This window comes from Diadema antillarum, unplaced genomic scaffold (assembly GCF_040938485.1).
Source record: "Diadema antillarum isolate AM-2024a unplaced genomic scaffold, OU_Dant_1.0 seq00000552_RagTag, whole genome shotgun sequence".
Lineage (NCBI taxonomy): Eukaryota > Metazoa > Echinodermata > Echinoidea > Diadematoida > Diadematidae > Diadema > Diadema antillarum.
This window is the reverse complement of record NW_027271496.1, coordinates 979,830-1,000,479: the sequence shown is the minus strand read 5'-3', so window position 1 is coordinate 1,000,479 and position 20,650 is coordinate 979,830. Positions and strand designations below refer to the sequence as shown.

The window sequence follows — 20,650 nt, the reverse complement described above, 5'->3', positions numbered from 1 at the left end:
CAACGTTTGTCAGGGCTGACAACTTGAATCACCATAGTAACAGTCAGTGACCAGAGCATCTCAGCCAATCAAAACTAAGGATTTTGCTGAAATTGTCAGCGCTGACAAACGTTGATGAAACACCCCCCCCCCCGATTTATTCCCGTCAAGGAGAACAATAGCAGAATACACTCTGTTCAACATTCCAACTATTTCTGATTTCTTCTCTTAGTCTTTGACTAACATAATCCCTACACACGTACATGACTCATTTTTTAAAAAGGTCAATAATCTCTGCCCCAGGTATGAATGCAATTATGTTTCGTTGTATACCCCTGATTACACAACCATTATGACAACATTACAACAATAACTGTATCCCCATGATCTACATTCCTGTATTTCGGTATTCATAGAAGCATGCAACATCTTTCCTCTGTTGAACTGCTTTTTCTCTCTTCTCTAAAAGGTAAAGGTTCCCGTTGCAAAATAAAAACTTACCGATCACTTTCATTCCTAAGAAACCTCGATTACTGTATTTACTATCAGCTCGTTGCTGGTATGGTTTTGTTGATTGTAAACCTCCTTAAATCAAATCTGTTTTACTAGAAGAAAAAAAAATTCTCTGAATCAATCAAAACAAATCATCGTCAATTAAAGAGGATCATAATCAGACACTGAAAGTCGATGACTAGGCTGTCATATCGTTTCTCGTCAGAGGACTACTAGTATTCAACAAATCCTAAACACTAGAGGGCGTTTCCTGGCAGCATCGCGGCACATACATGACATACACGCATTTCATCACAAGGACCGGCGAGTATTTTAATGAATAAGTTTATTGCTAAAATTATATTGTATATCTTCGAGTAATCAATAGTTTACTGCAGAGTGCTTCAAATTGTTATTAACCACTGAATATCACTCTGTTCATAGAAGTACTAATATTATTATTTGGAAGGAAGACAATGTGAGGTTATTTACCAATGTAAATGAAAGGTAACGCTTGATTTGGTTAATATTGACTAATAAAAAAAAACAGATCGTGATATCGATTTTTTTTTGGGGGGGGTGGGGGAGAGGGGGAGACGAGGTTACAACCGCTAATACTACTAGTGACATTGATATCCTTAACACTACAACAACTTTTATTTTGACGTCATTATCATCACAATTTGTGTGAACATTAATTAAAATCTAGGTATTTCCACTGTTTGGAATGATTATAATCTCACATAAGACACGGAATATTGAGCATGTAGTACAAAAGACATGTACGCATATAAAATGTTCGAACTTCATTTGAGCCTCAATCTGTATTATCATTTCGTCATCTTGATTCATCAAACTTTCTTTATGCATTACGTCATGAGGTAGTATTCAAATCTCCCTTCCTCGATTTGATTTTTACGAGGCATCAATAATGCTGACCTCAACCTTAAAACAAACAGGGTTTGTTTTGGCCTGATTTTATTTTATTTTTTCGATTGTGCGCTGCCAAGGAAATAACCAGTCTCTTTCTCTCTCTCTCTCTCTCTGTGCAATGGTCGTCCTATACGGGATCTCCTTTTTTCGAATGACCAAGACATTAGTGCTCTGTCTGATGGCGTCACACGTGCTTTGAGAGGCACATGGGTTAACCTGTTCACTACGGGAACCTGATGAGTTGTGTATTATGTCTATGAGGGCTTCGGAATTCAATGTGGAAGAGGCTAATATTGGGCCACGAGTGGTAGGCTTTCATCTCATTTATTTTGCAGTGGGTAGGGCCTATACGAGGACGGACCATTTCAGTGGGTTCGTATCATACTCTCTGTAAGAAAAGGCGGAGCATACGTTTTCACTCGCACACACGCAACCTCTATTTCATGTTCTATTCGAGAGACAAAGTATGTTGCCTCTTTAGTCCAGAGAAGGCAGCATGTACACACCCTAACACTGGATCAGTTAATTTCATTCTAACCCTGAACCTCACGAGTGCCGCGTAGACATGCTTCTGAACTGAGTCAGCTTAGAGACGTGTTCTCATTGGATGATTGTACGGTTGGATGATCACGCAAGTAACTCATTTTACTGGACTATTACAACAGAAGCATTACCAGAAAAAAACCCCGAACGAAATGGAGCTGAAGCCAGGGGATGTTTCACGAACAATGTAAGTCAATCCTAAAATTTAAGATCAACAGTTAAAGGACAAATCCACCTTCATATACATGTGGATCGAGTGAATGCAAAAATATTAGTAGAACACATCAGTGAAAGTTTGGGGAAAATCCGACAATCCGTTCTAAAGTTATGAATTTTTTAAAGTATCCGCGCCGTCACTGCTGGATGAGAAGACTACTACAGTGTATGATGTCACAGGCGTACAATGATATAAGGAAAATAAAAAGAGAATTTCACAAAACTTTACTTTTTGAATAAAGTGCACATTCCTTCGACTTGTTACTGACGTATGTTAAGGGTAATATTATTCCCCCTGCCTTCTGAAAGAAAGAAGTCAAGTGCTCTTTTGTAATGCGATGAAAGTGAAAATACACATGTATATTGAAATTTCTTTATTCTTTCTTTATATCGTTGTACACAATAGTCATGTGACATCACAAGCTATAGTAGTCTTCTCGCCCAGTCGTGACTGAGCAGAAACTTGAAAAATTCATAAATTTTGAACGGATTGTACGATTTGCCTCAATCTCTCACTGATGTGTTTTTACTAATATTGCTGCATTCACTCAACCCACATTAGTAATGTCTATGAAGGTGAATTGTCCTTTAACCCTAAAAGGGCGGGGGGGGGGGGCGGAATCCGCCCGCCCCCCCCCCCCCCCCCCTGGATGTTTCGCGCTATAATTCTGTTACGCGAGAAGGCCTCTTCGCGAGGCTTCTTGACTTTGTTTGTTCAAGTTTCGCGCAACTTTTGAGACCAAATTTGCGACGTCCACGCATACTTTTGCGAAGCCACGCCCATTTTTGTAACGGAATGTCGCCCCAAAACGGGCACAATTTTGTGATTTTGTGTACATTTCCTATGGAAAACAGTGCTCTGTCATGAAAGTCATGAAAACCCGATTGTTTTTACAATTAATCACTTTCATTGATTAGTTTTGGGCTAATTATGGTAGAAAAGTGGTCAGTGACAATTTCCAATGAAAAAACAAAGAAAAAACAAAAGTTGAAAAACAATGAAATACATAAGAAATTCTGAAAACAATAAAATACATAAGAATTGAAATGAATTTTGGAAGTTTTTGTGATGTACAATCGTTGAATATGCTAAAACAGATTTACAGATCAAAAATTAGACTCTCAATGCTTTTAATTAGGCTAAAATATGATCTTGAGCTTAATTTGCATAATTAATTAATTAAAATTAGAAATTGATTGTTTCAAAAAAATCTTATGACACAATCTTGTAGATTATGACGCGGGTCTCACGCATGCAAAATTTCATCGCGATCGCGCCACCGATGGCCGAGATCTCGGGGGGGGGGGGGGGGTGGGGTGGGGGCAGAATCCATCCCCCCCCCCCCCCCCCCCCCCCCGGCCTGAGCATAGCCCGGCCCCTTTAGGGTTAAGTGACGTCATGTTCTTATGATGTTCTTACTTTAATACGATTTTGGAGACTTTTATATGCGGCCATTCATATACAAAATGAAAAGAGGAATAATATTTTGTTTTTTACTTTTTGCTAACAATTTAAAGTGGACTCCAAAGACATCGAATAAAGCTGAACAGGTAAACTAAAGACATATCATAGTACAAAATGTATTTCGTTGATCTCATCTTTTGAGATCGACTTCCATTCTTTGTGAAACCCCCCCAGAAGTAGGGGTGCAGCAGCTCAGTTCCACTTACTATTAGTTCATTCTGCGTGTGTGTGTCTCTGGACTGGTCTATAACAGTAACTATAGCCCACACTTTTGCTGGACAATCCTGCCTCCATGCTCATCGTACTCTTTCTTAGTAACCCAGAGTGACCGGAAGTTAGACATAGAGGCGAGGATAGAGCCGCCAATCCAGGCGTACTCCTTCCTCTCCGGAGGGGCGACCACTTTGACCGGCATCGCTGCGGGAGCCATGGCGGTGAGCTCTCTCTCCAGTCGCTCGAGGAAACCCGGGAACATGGAGCAGCCACCCACCACGGTGATATTGCCGTAGAGAAGCTTGCGCAGATCGACGTCGCACTTCATGATGCTGTCGTGGACGAGTGCGTGAACGCTCGGACACTCGCGACCAACGAGCTTTGGTTGGAAAAGGGGCTCGGACGCAAGGAATCGTTCTCGTCCGACACTGACCTCCTGATAATCTGGCAGTTCATAAGTCTTCTCGACGTCGTCGGCGGCTTGGATTTCTTTGTCGAAGTCCATGGCGACGTACCCAGTTTTCTCCTTGATATCGCGAACGATGTCGTGCTCCGCTAGAAAGGAACGGATGGAGAAATCCTTCAAGTGAAGAAGTTACAACATTTCTAGCTGACTACTAAGAGCATTTCTAGTTGACACCCGCACATGCATGAAAGAATGATGCACTATTGTAATGATAATAATAATAATGATAATAATAATAATAATAATAATGATAATAATAATAATAATAATGATAATAATAATAATAATAATAATAATAATAATAATAATAATAAAGGACATTTATATTGCTCAGCTACTATAATAATATACTCTACTACACATTACAAAATGACATGCATATAAAAGAAATTCAAACAGAAAATACATTACTTCAAAAGATGACTTTTTAACCTGGCCTAATTGTAACTGCTTGTCTTACAAACAAAGGGAGATTAATCCATAATGTTGGTGCAGCGTACAAAAATGCCCTGTCACCAAGAGTAACTTTTGATTTCCCCGATGGATATTTCAATAATGTTTGATCCCGTGAACTTCGAAGATGATAAATTATTTGAAATGATGTTTTTAACTCTACAAGTTCCTGTATGTACACTGGTGCTGTACCATGAATAGCTCTATATACAATTAGCAGAATTTTACATATGATTCTCTGCTTTACAGGCAACCAATGTAATGCACGTAGTAATGGACTACAACGAGAAAAACGAGGAGAGTTACAAACTAATTTAGCACACGCATTTTGCACCCTTTGTAGTTTACCTAACTGATTATCAGGTAAGCCATAAAATAAACTGTTACAATAATCCAATCTGCTTGTGACAAACGCATGGATGATTTTTTTTTCAGTACTTTCCCGTGTCAAATGCTTCCGAATAATATGTGCAATATTAAACAAATGATAAAATGAATTTTTACATAATTCAGAGGTATGTCTGTCAAAACCTAGGCGTGAATCAAACCACACTCCCAGATTCCGTAAAGAATCAACAGGATAAATATCAATCACTTTCAGGCTTTCAGTGCGTAATTTCAATATAATTGTAAGGTTCTGAACACGGATTTGGCTCTTCGAAGATATGATATAACCAGTCAGTCATTACAACATTCAGTTCCTTGCGTAACATTACCGTTGCGTGATGAGTACGGCTCATGCGATCATTACAGTTTCGGTACGTTTTTGTTTTTGTTCTTTTTTTTTTGGGGGGGGGGGGGTAATTCTAGATAATTGGAATTAGAGCTGCAACTGTGGGGAACTTACTTAATATAAATGGAATGACTCACGTAACATTTTAACAAAGTATTCGAAGTGAGACCACAATATCAGTGCGTTCAGTAACAGCAAGTATAGCTGTTTGAAACCCAGTCAGCAAGAAGCGAGGTACATAAATTAGTTGGGACCTATATAGCCGTCGAACGCGCACAAAGAATATTATTCGCTGGGATCATCACGAATAGGTAGCTGTTGACAATGTCATATCTGAGCAACAAGCCTTGATGTTTGGAGTACATTTCACGATTAGGTGCCTTGATATCATGTCATGTAAGTTCTATTATAGGTTCCTAAGTACAGATTCCCATCTCCTGTTTCTACCCAATCAATGGCTTTAATGAAAATCAAAATTATTATCTAGTTGGCCATCGACATGATCGATGGAGACAAATTGAGCTGGATCTTTTGTGATGCTGAATAATGACGGTATATGGAACATAAAAATGAAAGTGATTACACGAAGGGAGGGTTCTCTGGGGAAAATTCCTCTTTTCCTACTTTATTCTAAGGAATTTAAGTTATATTTAATAAAATAAATCTCTACTGCACATAACACCCAACAAGACGTGTCGAGTATTGTCAAAATGAGCCTATTGGAGAAAGGAAAGTTCCCAGAGGTGTCGAACCCACATCGGGAAAGTGCCTCAAACTGAGATGTGCCAAGTCATCTCAATTCCTGTCTAATGGGAGCTCTTAACAGTAGAAAGGAAGAATAGCGATTCAATTTCGATACTCAATGCAAGTGCATCGTTATTTGACGGTATACTACGCAGTATTTCATTCACATTCCGCAGTAACGTTTGTACGACGACTGGCCCTTAGCATGTATCAGGGCAAATACCCCGGAGGAGAATACCCCTGGCTAATTACTGGTTAGTGATAAGGTAAGAGGAAAGATTAGAGTTCGCAGTTAGGGTTAAGTTTAGGGTTAGAGTTTGGGTTAGGGTTAGGATTAGGTTCAGGACTAGGATTAGGTTTATGAGTCAGGGGAAGGTTCCGGGGTAATTGTCCAGGGGGTGATTGCTCTAGAACCCTCTTAGCATATCCGTACCAACCAACGGCGTAAATCCGTACTGAGGAGTGGGGGGGGGGGGGGGGGAGGGGGAAGCTTGCCTCCCCCCCCCCCCCCCCACACACACACACTTTACAGGGATCAAATGTCCCACTCTTTTCCATGCAAAGTGGAAGGGAAGTGGCAGCAAAAATATGAAGACTTTTTGTTCTTGTTTTTGTTTGTTTGTTTGTTTGTTTTTTGCTTGTCAGCCGACTTTCGGCGGAAAATCAGACCTTAAAAGTATGAAGACTTTTTTGTTGTTGTTTCTCTTGTCTTTTGATGTTCTTTCTTCTTGACTGACAGGCGGTTTTGACACCCCCCCCCCTTTCAAAAACGTAGCGCAGCCCTGAATAATGCCTAAATATATTCAATAAAATGCTAATATGGATATCCATTCCTTCGTATGTAATAACGTAGTAGATATTTTCCTGTAGCTATCAATTGTATTCTTCAATTTTCTTGATTTAAGTCAGTTAAGCAATCATCCCAGGGGCATCGTTCCGTTTTAATGATGGGGGGGGGGGGGTAGGGGAGGGACTTGGAGTTTGAATATCTGCGAGGGAGCGGAGGGGGCTAGCGGGGGGAGGGTGGTATCCCCCTCCCACACGAGGAATATTTGGCATTTTCAGACCTAATATTCAGCGATCTGGTGGACACTTCTGGTGAAATTTGGGATTTCTTTCCTATCAAAAAACAAGTAAGAAAAAGAAATATTTATAGATAATTGAATGACTACAACGTGGTATTTCAGCTCTTGCTCCGCCTGTGCGACATCACTGTGAAGGTCTACTAAATAGTGGGGCCTATCACCGGCGTAGCCAGGATTTGATCTTAGGGGGAGCATTCAGATGCGAGGGAGCGATGCGAGCGAGGGGGGAGGGTGTGGGAGGGGGGTTTGCCCCTCCCACAGTGAGAACTTTTTGCATATTGATGTTGTAAATGGTGCAATTTGATGCATTTTTTTGCGTGTTTTATCGACTTGAAACAGTCCAACATGTTTAAGGTAGCAGTACATTTTATATAGATTATTATTGAACAATTTTGCCTATATTAATGGTATCATTTAGAGAAACTTCTCGTATTAATTCTTACACTGAAGATAATGAACATGATCATGAATTTTGACATTTAGTAGGTATATTTTTTCGCTTAGGAAATTAAGGGGGGCGCACCGGGAGCAACTGCTGGCAATTACTGGCAGCAACATCAGGAGGATGACATAACGATTAAATGCGAGCGAGCAAAGCGAGCGAGCTTGAAAATTTTGACATTTTACAGCGCAAAAACTGCCGTTTGTAGCCTTATTTTTTCGCTTTGAAAATTAAGGGGGGGGGGGGCCACCGGGCGCAACTGCTGGCAATTACTGGCAGCAACATCAGGAGAATGGCATAACGATTAAATGCAATCGAGCGAAGAAAGCGAGCTTGAAAATTTTGACATTGTACAATCCAAAAACGGCCGTTTATAGCTATATTTTTTCGCTTAGGAAATTAAGGGGGGGGGGTGGGGGCGCACCGGGCGCAACTGTTGGCAATTACTGGCAGCAACAAATATCTCGTAAACACATTTCTGATGTAATCTGGGGAAATTTCAATCCCAGAAGTGTATACTATTTTTTTTTTTTTTTTAGGGGAGGGGGGGGGGGGGAACCCTCCGTTAATTGAAAGTATCTAGATTTCTCCTCCCACCCAAGGAATATATGCATTTCTTCAAACTGAAGTAACAGACCTTGTGCAAACTTTAGATGAAACATTTTGAAATCTGTCAATCTAAAGTGTATTAAGTAGAAATGACTGAACGGGGAGGGTATGGGAATAGTTAGGCCTATCCCCTCTTACGCGAGGGAGATTTTGTATTTTCAGAATTGAAATCCATCCATCTTTGGGCGAAATATTTAGACAGTTTTCTATCAAAAAAGTAAGAACATTTCCACATCTCGGGAGTTACGAGGAGGAGCAAAATGATCTGTTTGTCCCCAATACTTTTATGGGGGAACCATCCACCTCCCCCTCCATCGACGCGTCTGCATAATTATGAGGGAGCTTTTGTAAGTGAAAGATCTGCTGCACACTCTTTGATAAATATAAGGAAATAAAACGTCAATCTCAAAAGTGTACAAAGTCTAGCGAAAGGGACCCAGTAGCGGAGCTTTTGCATATTCATGATTGCAATTCAGCGATCCGGTGCATAATTCTGGCGGTAGTTGTCCAATTTTCCATAAAGAAAGTTCGAGATTTGTCCTCATCTCGGGATTTGCTTGGGGGACAAATGATTTGTCTGCCCCCAACATTTCCGTAGGGGCGGGACAAATGCCCCTTTGCCGCCCCCCCCCCCCCCCCCCCGAGATAGATTCGACTCCCCTGATCATCCCTGGGTATGCCCAGTATCAGAATCATCATCGTTTCAGGAATGATTCAGGAAATGGAGGGAGGTTCAATTATGGCGGTATAGTTTTTGTTATTGTTTGTTTGTTTTCGTACATAATTTGCAGATGGTCCCGAGTTGCTCGCCTCATAGCATGTTTACATGTAAGCCTATGCTATTTGACGTTGGCAACGTCTAGACCATACCTTATGTCGATATTACTACCTTCGCGAGCGAGCGAAGCGAGCGAGCGCTTGAGAAAATTATGTATACATTATCCTACAAGATAGAATACTCTTCACCTCTGTTACCTGTCTGAAGGTGGGCGTACGAACGTCATGCAATATGACATGAAATTGATACAATGACATTTCTGCTTCCTCCATTTTTTTCTCAAATTTCAGGGGGGGGGGATGATTATACAGGTCATCCCCCCTTCTCCATTTCAGGGGGGATATATCCCCCCATCCCACCCCCCCCCCCCCCCCCCCCCCCCCGGGATCTACGCCCATGGTACCAACGTTACCTCGCAGCCTGGACTAACCTGTGGTATGAAAGCTACAACCACGATCATTGAGGAGTTGTACCAGGTGCTTCGTGAGGTCCCTTCCTCCCATATCGACTCGCTGCGCGGCGTCCGTGAGGATGGAGCCGTAACACATGGGCAGGACTTGACAGACGCCGTCACCGACATCGAGCACGATGCCGCCTTCGCTGGCCGAGGCGTGGTGCGAAAGGACGAGCTGGTTGGCCACGTGCAGGGCTGTGGATTCCAGACTCTCGAACATCAGCTGGTGAAAATTTACGACATTTGAAATTAATTCATGAAGCACTTTTGGGCAATAATTCTTCCTTCTATTCTGTCCTTAATCTTTCTTTATGTCCTGCTAATATTGCACCTCCTGTTCATCTTCTTTTTTGCTTTCCCCTTGATTTTCATGATTTTTTCACCCATCCTTTTTCTCCCTTATTCATCGTATTCTTCTCCTTCATCACAATCATCATAATCATGATCATCGTGATCACAATCATCATCATCGTTATAATCATCATCAGCATCATCGTTATTACCTCTTTCATCTTCATTTTTTTCTTGCTTTTAATAACGTTACTTTCGCGGGGTTTTTTTACCTTCTTTTTCTTCCCCTCATTCTCTTCATCCTTCTACATATCATACTCCCTTCCCAATTTCCCTTTTCTCCTTATGACGTCATAATGATTGGGACATGTCTTGCGGGCCAACTGCCCTGCTGAAAAACTTGGTTTGGCGGTCTTTCTGATTGCTGCTAGGACATTGAAAACGAGACCGACCTCCGCGAGCTTTTCTTTCTGCGACTTCGGGCTCATCGTTGCCTCGGTGAGGAGCACGGGGAGTTCGTCGGCACCGCAGCGGAGCTTGTTGTAGAATATATTTTCCAGAAGTAATTCCAGGTCGTCCCAGTTCGCGATGACCCCGTGGTCGATCGGGTGCCTGAGTCGGAGAAGACCTCTTCTGCACTGGGCCCCATCCCCGACGTATAGGTAGCTCATGGAATCATCGTCGACGTTGAAAGGCACAAGTTTCTGCAAGGCGAACGACACAGAGAGACCATAGGACTAGTGGAACCGAACACAACTGGTCGAGTACAGAGGAAATTTACATGCCCTTTGAGCACTAAGACTGAGTGGGAAGGAGCATTACAAATACCTCTGATAATAATAATAACAATAATAATAATAATAATCATCATCATCATTATTACTATTATTATTATTATCATTATTATTATTGTTATTGTTATTATTATGGTTATTATTATTGTTATTGTTATTATTATTGTTATTGTTATTATTATTATCATTATCATTATCATTCATTACTATTATTACTATTGTTGTTATTACTATTATTTTTACTATTATCATTATTACTATTACTGCATAATACATGTGTTAATCCTGAGAATACATTTCTACAATCTCTCTCTGTAGGTCTTATCACAGAACCATGCTGGAACATAATATCAAACTTAATCAAATGACAAATTAAAGAAATAAACAAGAAGCAGTGAATATGAATGTCACAACTATGAGTGCTGTGCTTACGAAGTGAAGGTTAATAATACGTCGTCCATTATCACCATCCCGTCGCTCGAACACCCCACCCCTTTCCTGTGCTTATACTCTCCCCTTCTCTTATCTTCCCTCCCCCACCCCCCCCCCCACCTCTGTGCTTTCATTTAAAGGGGAAGGCTAGTAACTGATTAGTGGGAATCAGTGGAAATGCTGGGAGATGATTGTTCCAATCCTTATGGGATTCATTCAAGAGTTCATTGTATATCTATTGTTGTGTGAAAATGATTTGCTTCAGAACGGTCTCATATTCAAGTAATGTGCAGATTAATGCCCCGTAACTGACCAGGCACGCTAACCTGGAAACATTAAACTGTACATTACTTGAATATGAGACCATTCTCGAAGCAAATCATTTTCACACAATAGTAGATATATAATGTACTCTTAAATGAATCCCACAAGGATTGGAACAATCATCCCTCAGCATTCCCACTGATTCCCACGGATCAGTTACTAGCCATTCCCTTTAACTCCCTGCGATATTCTCAGACCGTCAAAAGACTTTGCACAGGATACATTTGGTTCTGCAAGCAATGGATTAAGCCTTTGTGTAATATGAGTGTCAAACTTCATAATGGCAGAGAAAACCCCACAGTATTAAAGGACAAGTTCACCTTCATATAGACATGTGGGTTGAGTGAATGCAGCAGTATTAGTAGAACACATCAGTGAGAGTTTGAGCAAAATCGGACAATCCGTTAAAAAGTTATGAATTTTTAAAGTTTCTGCTCAGTCACGGCTGGATGAAAAGACTACTATAGCTTGTGATGTCACATGAGTACAACGATATAAAGAAAGAATAAAGAAAATTCAACATTTGTCCATTTTTCTCCCATATATAACAAAAGAACACTCGACTTCTCTCTTTCAGAAGACAGGGAGAATAATATTACCTTTAACATACGTCAGTAGCAAGTCGAAGAACTGTGCACTTTATTCAAAAAGTAAAGTTTTGTGAAATTCTCTCTTTTATTTTCCTTATATAGTTATACGCATGTGACATCATACATTGTAGTAGTCTTCTCTTCCAGCCGTGACTGCGCAGATACTTAAAAATTATATTCGTAATTTTTGAACGGATTGTCCAATTTTCCTCAAACTTTCACTAATGTGTTCTATTAATATTGCTGCATTCTCTCAATCCTTATGTATATGAAGGTGGACTTGTCCTTGAATGATTGTCCAAAGTCCCTGGCACAGAGAGGATTGATTATCTCCTATATCTTACCTCATACTTCGTCTTGCCCACGATGGAGGGGATGCTTAACCTTGGTGACTCGTCGCCGGAAAACCCCGCCTTACAAAGACCAGAACCCAGGTCAACGACGAAGGCACAATCATCTAGGACGTCGTCATCCATGGTGAACTATCTCCATGCCAGTCTTGCCCAAGGTAGGGTAACTTGGGATTTAAAGGAAACCAAAACCCAAAGAGAAATGTAGATTAACTAAAAGCAGCAACATTAGTAGAGCATATCAATGAAAGTTTGAGGAAAATCGGACTATATCAATGCAAAAAATATGATTTTTTTTTTTTTTAGAGTTTTGGTGTTGGAAGCGGTGGATGAGGCGAGGAGACTACTAGAGGTTATGACGTCATGTGTGGACAATATAAAGAAAATAAAAAGGGAATTCCACAAACATTCACTTTTCTAGCATAATGAAAGAGCACTTGACTAGCCGTTTTCAAAAAGCAGAGGAAATAATTGCTATTAAATGTCAGTTCTTCAAGTTGACGGAATGTGTTATTTTCATGAAAAATGATTTTTTATTTTTGTGTGCGTGGAATTTTCTACGTACGACGGTATGTGTTTAAAAATGAAAAAAAAAGAGAGAAATCGCTGACTTTAAACTTCATCCCGTTTAACTGCCTTGCTCACTACATCCGCAGACACACTCTTCTATAAGCATGACCTGACCCACTATAAGGTCTATTTCTAAAGACTACAGTGCAAAACACAAACGTCCCCCAAACAGAGCGAGTAGAGTCTCCTTACAAGTCGTACGTATGCTTCAGTTGTCATAACGTATTCATCTTGTCTATAGCATGTCCTGCGATAGGATCTTCATATTCCACTCCTTTTCCTCTTGGTGGTCTACAGATCGACAATTAAAACATTGTAGGAACTCGGGTAGAGCGACAATTTAACCAATGGAGAATGAATCCGGAGGTTATGTCTTATAATTACACGTACGTACACGCGAAGCTTGTGTCCATCACACAAACGGGATTGGGCATTCGGGACACAATGCAGTATACAACGTACAAACATTTCACAGGCTGATCGATACACACTTACCTGACATGATAATATGACGGCGATTTTTGGCCCAGTTTTCGAAGCAATACTAGAAATACAAAAACGAAAGTACATGTATTAGCATGGACTCAACAGAGCTGTTTCAGCGCTCTCTGCGTGCACGGTACAAATGCTGGTAACCTGTCACAAACAAGCAATGGAGTCTGTACAGACAGAGAATCTGCGGTGTATTGAGTGCCGAGAATCGGCTGCTAGCAGCGGTGTTAACACACTGGGATGGGCTGATGTCAAGCGTGTTCCCGCGAATTAGTCTTCGTTTCCAGACACATTCAGGAAAATTTGCCTGTGGGTATTTCGATCATTAAAAAACAAAACAAAAAACAACAGCAACAAAAAACACACAATTAAAACAAAAACCTAACGAGCCTTTACTGATTCAATGAGGGTGGATGCTGCATAGAAGTCTCAAACTAGATGAAATAAACAAATTCAAAGCTGACTTGTATCTTTGGGCAAACGAAAATACATAGGTATGTACATTAATGCCATGGGCTGTGTATCGGCAGCCAATCGTAGAATTGTCGTCGACAACTCATGAAAGCCTATTAATGGCCATATTATTGATTCATAAATTATTTTATCTTCTGCAGTGAAATATACACGTGAAAATATGGATAACCACTTGAGATGAAGCATAAGAAAGATGCATGAAAATCTGCGCAACGGAGAAAATATCACTTTGCAAATTTCTTCTTAAAATACACATTCCCGTCATGTTGACACACACACACATACACACACACACACACACACACACACACACACTCACATATTTTATTTATCTGCTAAATCTAATCATAATCTTTAGTTGATATCTTAACTTGTACATAACAAAGAAAAAAGATAATCTTGAATGTACGAGTATAATTATAAAACAATATTCAATCGACAATGATTATTAATCAAACGATTAAAAAAAATCAAACGGCACATAGCCCGAGAATCACAACCTACATCTTCAATTATCTATACAGAAACTTTACTCGTACGCACACACAAAAGATACACACACAAACACACAAACTTCTTAAACTCTTTCAACCCAATGAAGTAAAAAAAACAAACAAAAAACATAGCCAATGCCACAAGCTATTGTATATCTGGCATATCATCTGTCTTTTCTGTTACTTGAATATTCCCCCCCCCCTCCCGTTTTGATATCAATTATCTATTTCAAAATCACGATATGCATCTGCATATCTAAACAAAACATTTCATACAACAGTGCTGTCTGAGGAAACGCCATTTTCATGAAATGCTAGATTACAGTATTTCGGCGAATTTTCTTTTGTTATGGTATACCATGTACTTTCTGTACGTGTTGTACTTATCGATGTCAGGTTATCCAGCCTGCTCTATACGATGAAAACACTCGGGTCGTCTAGGAGGATTTCTTTTTCTTTCTCAATTTCATAATTATGTGCAACGTATTATGTCGATGGAAAGTTACAAAAAAATTCTCATTTTGGGAGATTTTTCCGTCGTCGTCTATGTCAGGGGCAATATCCCGAAAGGCATGATATGACAGAATATTTGGGCAACATTAACTTTCGAATTTCATGATATATATATATATATATATATATATATATATATGTATATGTTGATTAGGTTGTCCACGTGTTGGCAAGATAAAAAGATAAGTAACAAAATTTGAACAAAGTTCATATGCTGTATTCACCAACGGTTTATTTCTGCACACAAATTTTCGAGCGTCTCGCCCTTTCTGTATGAACACTTGAGAAAGGGCGGCGAGACGCTCGAAAACTTGTGTGCAGAAATAAACTGTTGGTGAATTATACAGCATGAAATTTGTTCCAGTTTTGTTACTTATCTATCTATCTATCTATCTATCTATCTATCTATAGGCCCTATATATATATAATATATATATAATATATGATATATATATATATATATATATATACACATTTGGGAATATTGTAGATTGTATGTAGAGAAATTAATCATCAGATAAACTATTGGTTTGTGTCTTGGTAATTGAAATACAAGGGTGTGTAAAGGAGACGATTCTATTTTTACTATATTTCTTCTTAATAATAACAATAAAAGCAATTTTGGCGATAACCACACAAAAAAATGCACACGTCCATTTGAGGCTGTATTTACTATTTTAAGATTTTGGTGACATGGATTGACAAAAAGATGAAATTATTATTGACTTTACTCTCTACTAGTAGCCCTTTTTGTATTGCATACAAAATAAAGTTATCACTACGTGACGCGGGAAAAGAAAAAAATCTTCCTGACGCAGTCCTTTGAGAAAATAACAACGAGAGAAAGGTAAAGAAAGACGAAAATACCTGATTTAAAAAAAAATCATATCAACGTACTTACAAAGCAATTCATACACATGAATACTTGTTGGAAGGAGATTACATGCTATACCCGTATCACTTAACAGGAAAGTTAATATAAATGCACTTCTTTCTGTCTGTCTCTATGTTGGTTGTCTGTCTGTGAGTCTGTCTATCTCTCTCTCTCTCTCTCTCTCTCTCTCCCTCTAGGTCATTCTGTCTATCGCTGTCATTGAAAAGAAAATTGAATTGAATTTACCTTTTTTCATATTTCACAAAATAAACAAAACATAATATATAGTACATGATATTACTTGCCTTGCCTCTTTAAACTCATTTTATTACCATTGCCTCTTTATGTTCATCGTCTCCTATTCATTTCTCATAGGAATAATCATGACTATAATTTTATGTTTCAGAGACGTGCTATGTAGAAGGTCCGATATGCCTCGTCAACAACAATGAAAAACTCGTATGCAATTTGATATACATTTGGTCTACTGTCATGACTGTGCGGAGGTTGTAAAAACGATAGATATATTAACATACGATAGTGCATGTCACTACCTAATGCCCTCGACTTTTTAGTAATACATTGTCTTTTCCCCTTGGCAACATCAACCTCCTCACAGGATTATTTGGAGTATAGGCCCCTAACGTCCACTCAGCGACAACTTCTTTCTTCTTCTTCTTCTTCTTCTTCTTTTTTTAAGAGCAAGAGTTTGCCTTGGCATCCTTGAAAATGCAATTGCTTATTGAGTTGTTTGTCCTTACACACTAGTCGAAGGATACACGCACGATGCAGAAGATAATGAAGAACTCTTCTTTAACAGACTGACTGTTTACAAGAAAAAAAATGGACGTGACGTTGGTACAATGTCTGTTTGCAAAGGGAATGCATTACTCGTTATTTAAACCCAAATCTTACTCAGTTAACGCATTTCTGATGAACTATGTTCGGTCCATACTCTTCATATTCCTCTCTCCTAACCCACATCCCTTCCATTCTAGCTATCGATGCCATAATCGATCCACCAATCCACACTGCTGCGTCCCTGTCGTCTGCCGGTTTCACAGTGATGTTCACCGCGGCCGGTGCCAACTCGGCCAACTCCTTCCTCAAACGATCGGCGAACCCTTCAAACAAAGTCGAGCCACCGGAGAGGTATATGTATTTGTACAGGTCCTTTCGGCAGTCCACATCGCTCTTCATGATGCTATCGTAGATGAGCTCATGAATGCCCGGGGTTGGGAGACCGAGCAGTGAGGGCCGAAAGAGCGGCTCGGCGACTTGATATCGTTCGCGGCCAAGTTTGATAAACTGGTCATCGCCGTACTCGTAGAAAATCGGAGAACACTTGTCGGAAAGCGTCTGGTGTTCATAGTCCATTGCAACTGCGCCGAATTTCTCTTTTATTTCTCGAACCAGTTCTCTGTCAGCTATGTAAGACGGAGATAAGAACAGGCACGAATGCGTGAGGGAGGTTTTGCACAATTATAATGAAAAAAAAAAAACCTCTCCAAACGAAATCCGAGTATTTTACTCATTGATACTTAACCATAAAACATACGATCTTTTTTCAATTCAATTTAATTCAATTGAAATATTTCATTTATTTCCATCAAAGCAGAACAAGAAACATGATTCAAAGCAATACAAGTTGTCAGTTCGGCTGTCATTCATCTGATAAGGACAGTTCGTCGAATACAATGTATAAAGTATATGCACGAATGATATTATTTTAAAAAAAGAAACAATGTACACTTTGTCATGGTAACAAGAAATACAATGCTCCGCAATCCTTCAACATTGCGTGGCTCGTACGTCAAACTTGGGTGATGTTCGCTATTCTATCGTTAATCCGAAAATGAAAAGAAGGTGAGAAATAACGAAATTTATTTTTCTGATCAACGAACCTTCGGAATAAGGAACCTAATTTCATTTCCGAATTAACGGACCTTCCGAAATAACAAACCTCCGAATAAATTATTCTTATTTAGAATTAGAATTAGAATTCTTAGGTTAGACACATACACTGTATGAGTCGAAATCAGGGCCCAGTATCATAAAATTTGCTGTCAATAACAAGTTACGATTAGTTTTTATAGGCTACTGAAATCATTGCATCTGATTGCCTGTGAGCAATTTGTCATAAGAATGTGGCAGTTGTCACTAATAACAAGCTTTATGAAACGGGACCCAGGTCAAATGCATGGATTCCTACACTTACCTGTCGTCGTGAATGAGTATCCCTGATTGCTGAGCAGCCTCATCAGGTAATCCGTTAGGTTTCTTCCGCCGAAGTCTACCCGCTGAACGCCGCGCCGAATGATGTGACTTTGGTAGATGGGCATGACGTCAATGACACCGTCGCCGATATCGACGACGAGGAGCGAGGTCGTCCCGGACGAGAAGTGGGATAGGACGGCTTGGTTGGCCACGTAGAAGGCAGTTGCATTAAACTTCTCAAACATCACCTGTTGCAGTGAAGGAGGGATTTGGATGATATATATTATTTACAGGTCCATCACGTGGTTACGATGTAACACTATGATCGGCGAGATCAGAATTAGACCAAAATGACATGAAAGCAAAACCAACAAACAAGAATCACAAAACAGACAACTTTTTCTCACCCGACATGGCAGCACTAGGATACTGATTATTCTTACATGACATAATGTTTTCAGTGCTAAGATAGCGCAGTTTAACCCCGATGACTGAAACGATACTACAATTTCATTACATGCTCAGTTCATACATTTTGGAGTCTCTTGTTCCATGAGCTAAAACGGTGTGAAAAATCAAGAAATTATGAATTTCATATCACGCACTGAATGACGAGGTATTAACTTATATGCACATGCAGTGTGAGGGGATTGTTTATATGGTGGTATAGATTTAAAAAAAAAGAGAATTAAAAGGAAGTTGCTGTAACAACTTCCTTTTTTGCACAAGCAACTGACAGTAAAGTTAGGGATCCACCTGTGCCATCTTTTCCCGATTGGCCTTTGGGTTTAGCGGTGCCTCCGACATCAAGATCGGGTTGAGTTCGGGGGGGGCGTGGAGCTTGTTGCTGAGTGCGTACGACCACACCTTCTCCATATCCTCCCAGTCGGCCACGATCCCGTGTTCGATGGGGTAGCGGATGCTGAGGAGATCTCTCTTTCTCTGGGCGTGGTCTCCAATGTACTCGCCCCTTGATAACGGCACCTGTTGAAGTCGGTAAGACAGTAATCTTATATGGGGAAAGTCAAGTTGGTGAACAACCTCATTCCTATAAGTTTATGCGTCCAGGAAACAAAAAAAAAAAGTTATCCTCAACGTAGCATGATATACTATGATAATGAATCACATTCGAATGTGTGGTGACCTTCTTTACCCTTGGCACGCATGAACTGCACTATCACAATGCGTGTCCGGCCAGAAATGATTAAGCAAGGCTAAACCAAGAGACAAAAACCAACCGAACAAAGCAAACCACCAAACAAATAAAGAAAAAGAAAAGTAGCAAACAAACACACTTGAAAGTAACTAAGTAAAAAATAAATAGATAATAAATAGAGAAAGAACGGACATTTGGCTCGTAATTATATGCTTGAAAATTATATTTCGGTAATATTGTAAAATAAGTATGTTCAAAGCCAGAAAGATTGCAGCACTTAAATTGATTTTAAAGGGACAGTACAGTATTGGTGGAGATGAAAATTGGGCTTTTAACTTTTTGCGAGATACCAAGAAAACACTTTTGATAAAGTACAGAGCATACCATTTCAAAAGGAATTCAAAGTTTATTTGATGAAAATCGGGTTTGGAATGACTGAAACATCCAAAAACAAAGTAAAACAAAGCGATCGTAATAAAGTGTGGGTCCCACACTTTATAAGAATCACTCTTTTTTGGATATCTCAGCCATTTTAAAACCAATTTTTATCAAATAAACATTGAATTCCTTGTGGAATTACATGCTCTTTCATATTTCATAAGAGGTTTGTCATTATCTCACCAAAAAAGTTAGAAACTTGAAATTAGGTCTCAACCAAAACTGTACGATCCCTTTAAGGGTTAGAATTAGGGGCACACGGTTTAGAATATTCCACGACCTTGCTTACTGTTTAGCAATGTTGCACATGTTTGCTAAGTGAAATTGATTGATTTTTTTTTTCAAGGTAGTGATTCCTTACTTAAATTTACTATCTGCATCAATATCAAAGTATTCTTGTATATACTAATGTACTGTACTGGCCAGACACTGTAATTCCTGTTGGTTTAAATACTCGGCATGTTCTGGAATCAAGTCTTTGTCAAATAGTGGTATTTACCATGGATAATGGTTTCCCAACGACGGACGAGAACACCGCCACGCAATGATCTTCGCCAGCAAAACCCACCCGACACGTCCCGGATCCGTTGTCGATGACGACGGCGGGGAAATCAAAGCCGTCGACTGGTTCAGCCATTCGGTTCTATTTACCTCAATTTGTATAGGACATGGTAGTGCAGACGTGGAATACAACATTAAAAAGAAGAAAAAAAATAATGATATTACCTTCTCCTGAGCATCTTTATCATTACACGTCAAGCTGACAGGTCAGATGTGACATCATCATTGTCATAATTATCACTATTGTTATTATCATTCGTAGTAGTGGTAATAGTGTGTGAGTAATACTATATTCAGTTAAGTACTAGTATCTCTAGCAGCAGTAGTAGTAGTAGCAGTAGTAGTACATGTAGTGGTAGTAGTACTAGTAGTAGTAGTAGTAGAAGTAGTAGTAGTAGTACTAGTAGTAGTAGTAGTAGTAGAAGTAGTAGTAAGTAGTTGTAGTAAGTAGTAGTAGTAGCAGTAGTGGGGGCGG

The 20,650-nt window shown here is 39.6% G+C and overlaps 2 protein-coding genes across 2 annotated transcripts; both read right to left on the bottom strand.

Annotated features, from left to right (window-relative positions):
* Positions 1-3,839: 3,839 nt before the first annotated feature.
* Positions 3,840-13,738, bottom strand: LOC139734930 (uncharacterized). Its single transcript, XM_071645709.1, has 5 exons — positions 13,452-13,738; positions 12,381-12,553; positions 10,349-10,600; positions 9,582-9,828; positions 3,840-4,396 (listed from the first exon to the last, which is right to left on the bottom strand). The coding sequence occupies exons 2-5, from the start codon at positions 12,510-12,512 to the stop codon at positions 3,885-3,887; spliced, it is 1,143 nt and encodes a 380-aa protein (XP_071501810.1). The 5' UTR covers positions 12,513-12,553; positions 13,452-13,738; the 3' UTR covers positions 3,840-3,884.
* A 2,980-nt stretch (positions 13,739-16,718) lies between these two features.
* Positions 16,719-20,251, bottom strand: LOC139734944 (actin, plasmodial isoform-like). Its single transcript, XM_071645721.1, has 4 exons — positions 20,183-20,251; positions 18,777-19,004; positions 18,022-18,268; positions 16,719-17,230 (listed from the first exon to the last, which is right to left on the bottom strand). The coding sequence occupies exons 1-4, from the start codon at positions 20,249-20,251 to the stop codon at positions 16,719-16,721; spliced, it is 1,056 nt and encodes a 351-aa protein (XP_071501822.1).
* Positions 20,252-20,650: the final 399 nt, after the last annotated feature.

Coding starts and splice junctions, on each gene's coding strand:
- LOC139734944 (XM_071645721.1), bottom strand. CDS start 20,251: ATGGCTGAACCAGTCGACGGCTTTGATTTCCCCGCCGTCGTCATCGAC. Junction 18,269..18,776: donor ATCGGGAAAAGATGGCACAG/GTGGATCCCTAA, acceptor TCACTGCAACAG/GTGATGTTTGAGAAGTTTAA. Junction 17,231..18,021: donor ATACTCATTCACGACGACAG/GTAAGTGTAGGA, acceptor CGTCTTACATAG/CTGACAGAGAACTGGTTCGA.
- LOC139734930 (XM_071645709.1), bottom strand. CDS start 12,512: ATGGATGACGACGTCCTAGATGATTGTGCCTTCGTCGTTGACCTGGGT. Junction 10,601..12,380: donor TGGGCAAGACGAAGTATGAG/GTAAGATATAGG, acceptor TTCGCCTTGCAG/AAACTTGTGCCTTTCAACGT. Junction 4,397..9,581: donor TTGTAGCTTTCATACCACAG/GTTAGTCCAGGC, acceptor GTTCCTTTCTAG/CGGAGCACGACATCGTTCGC.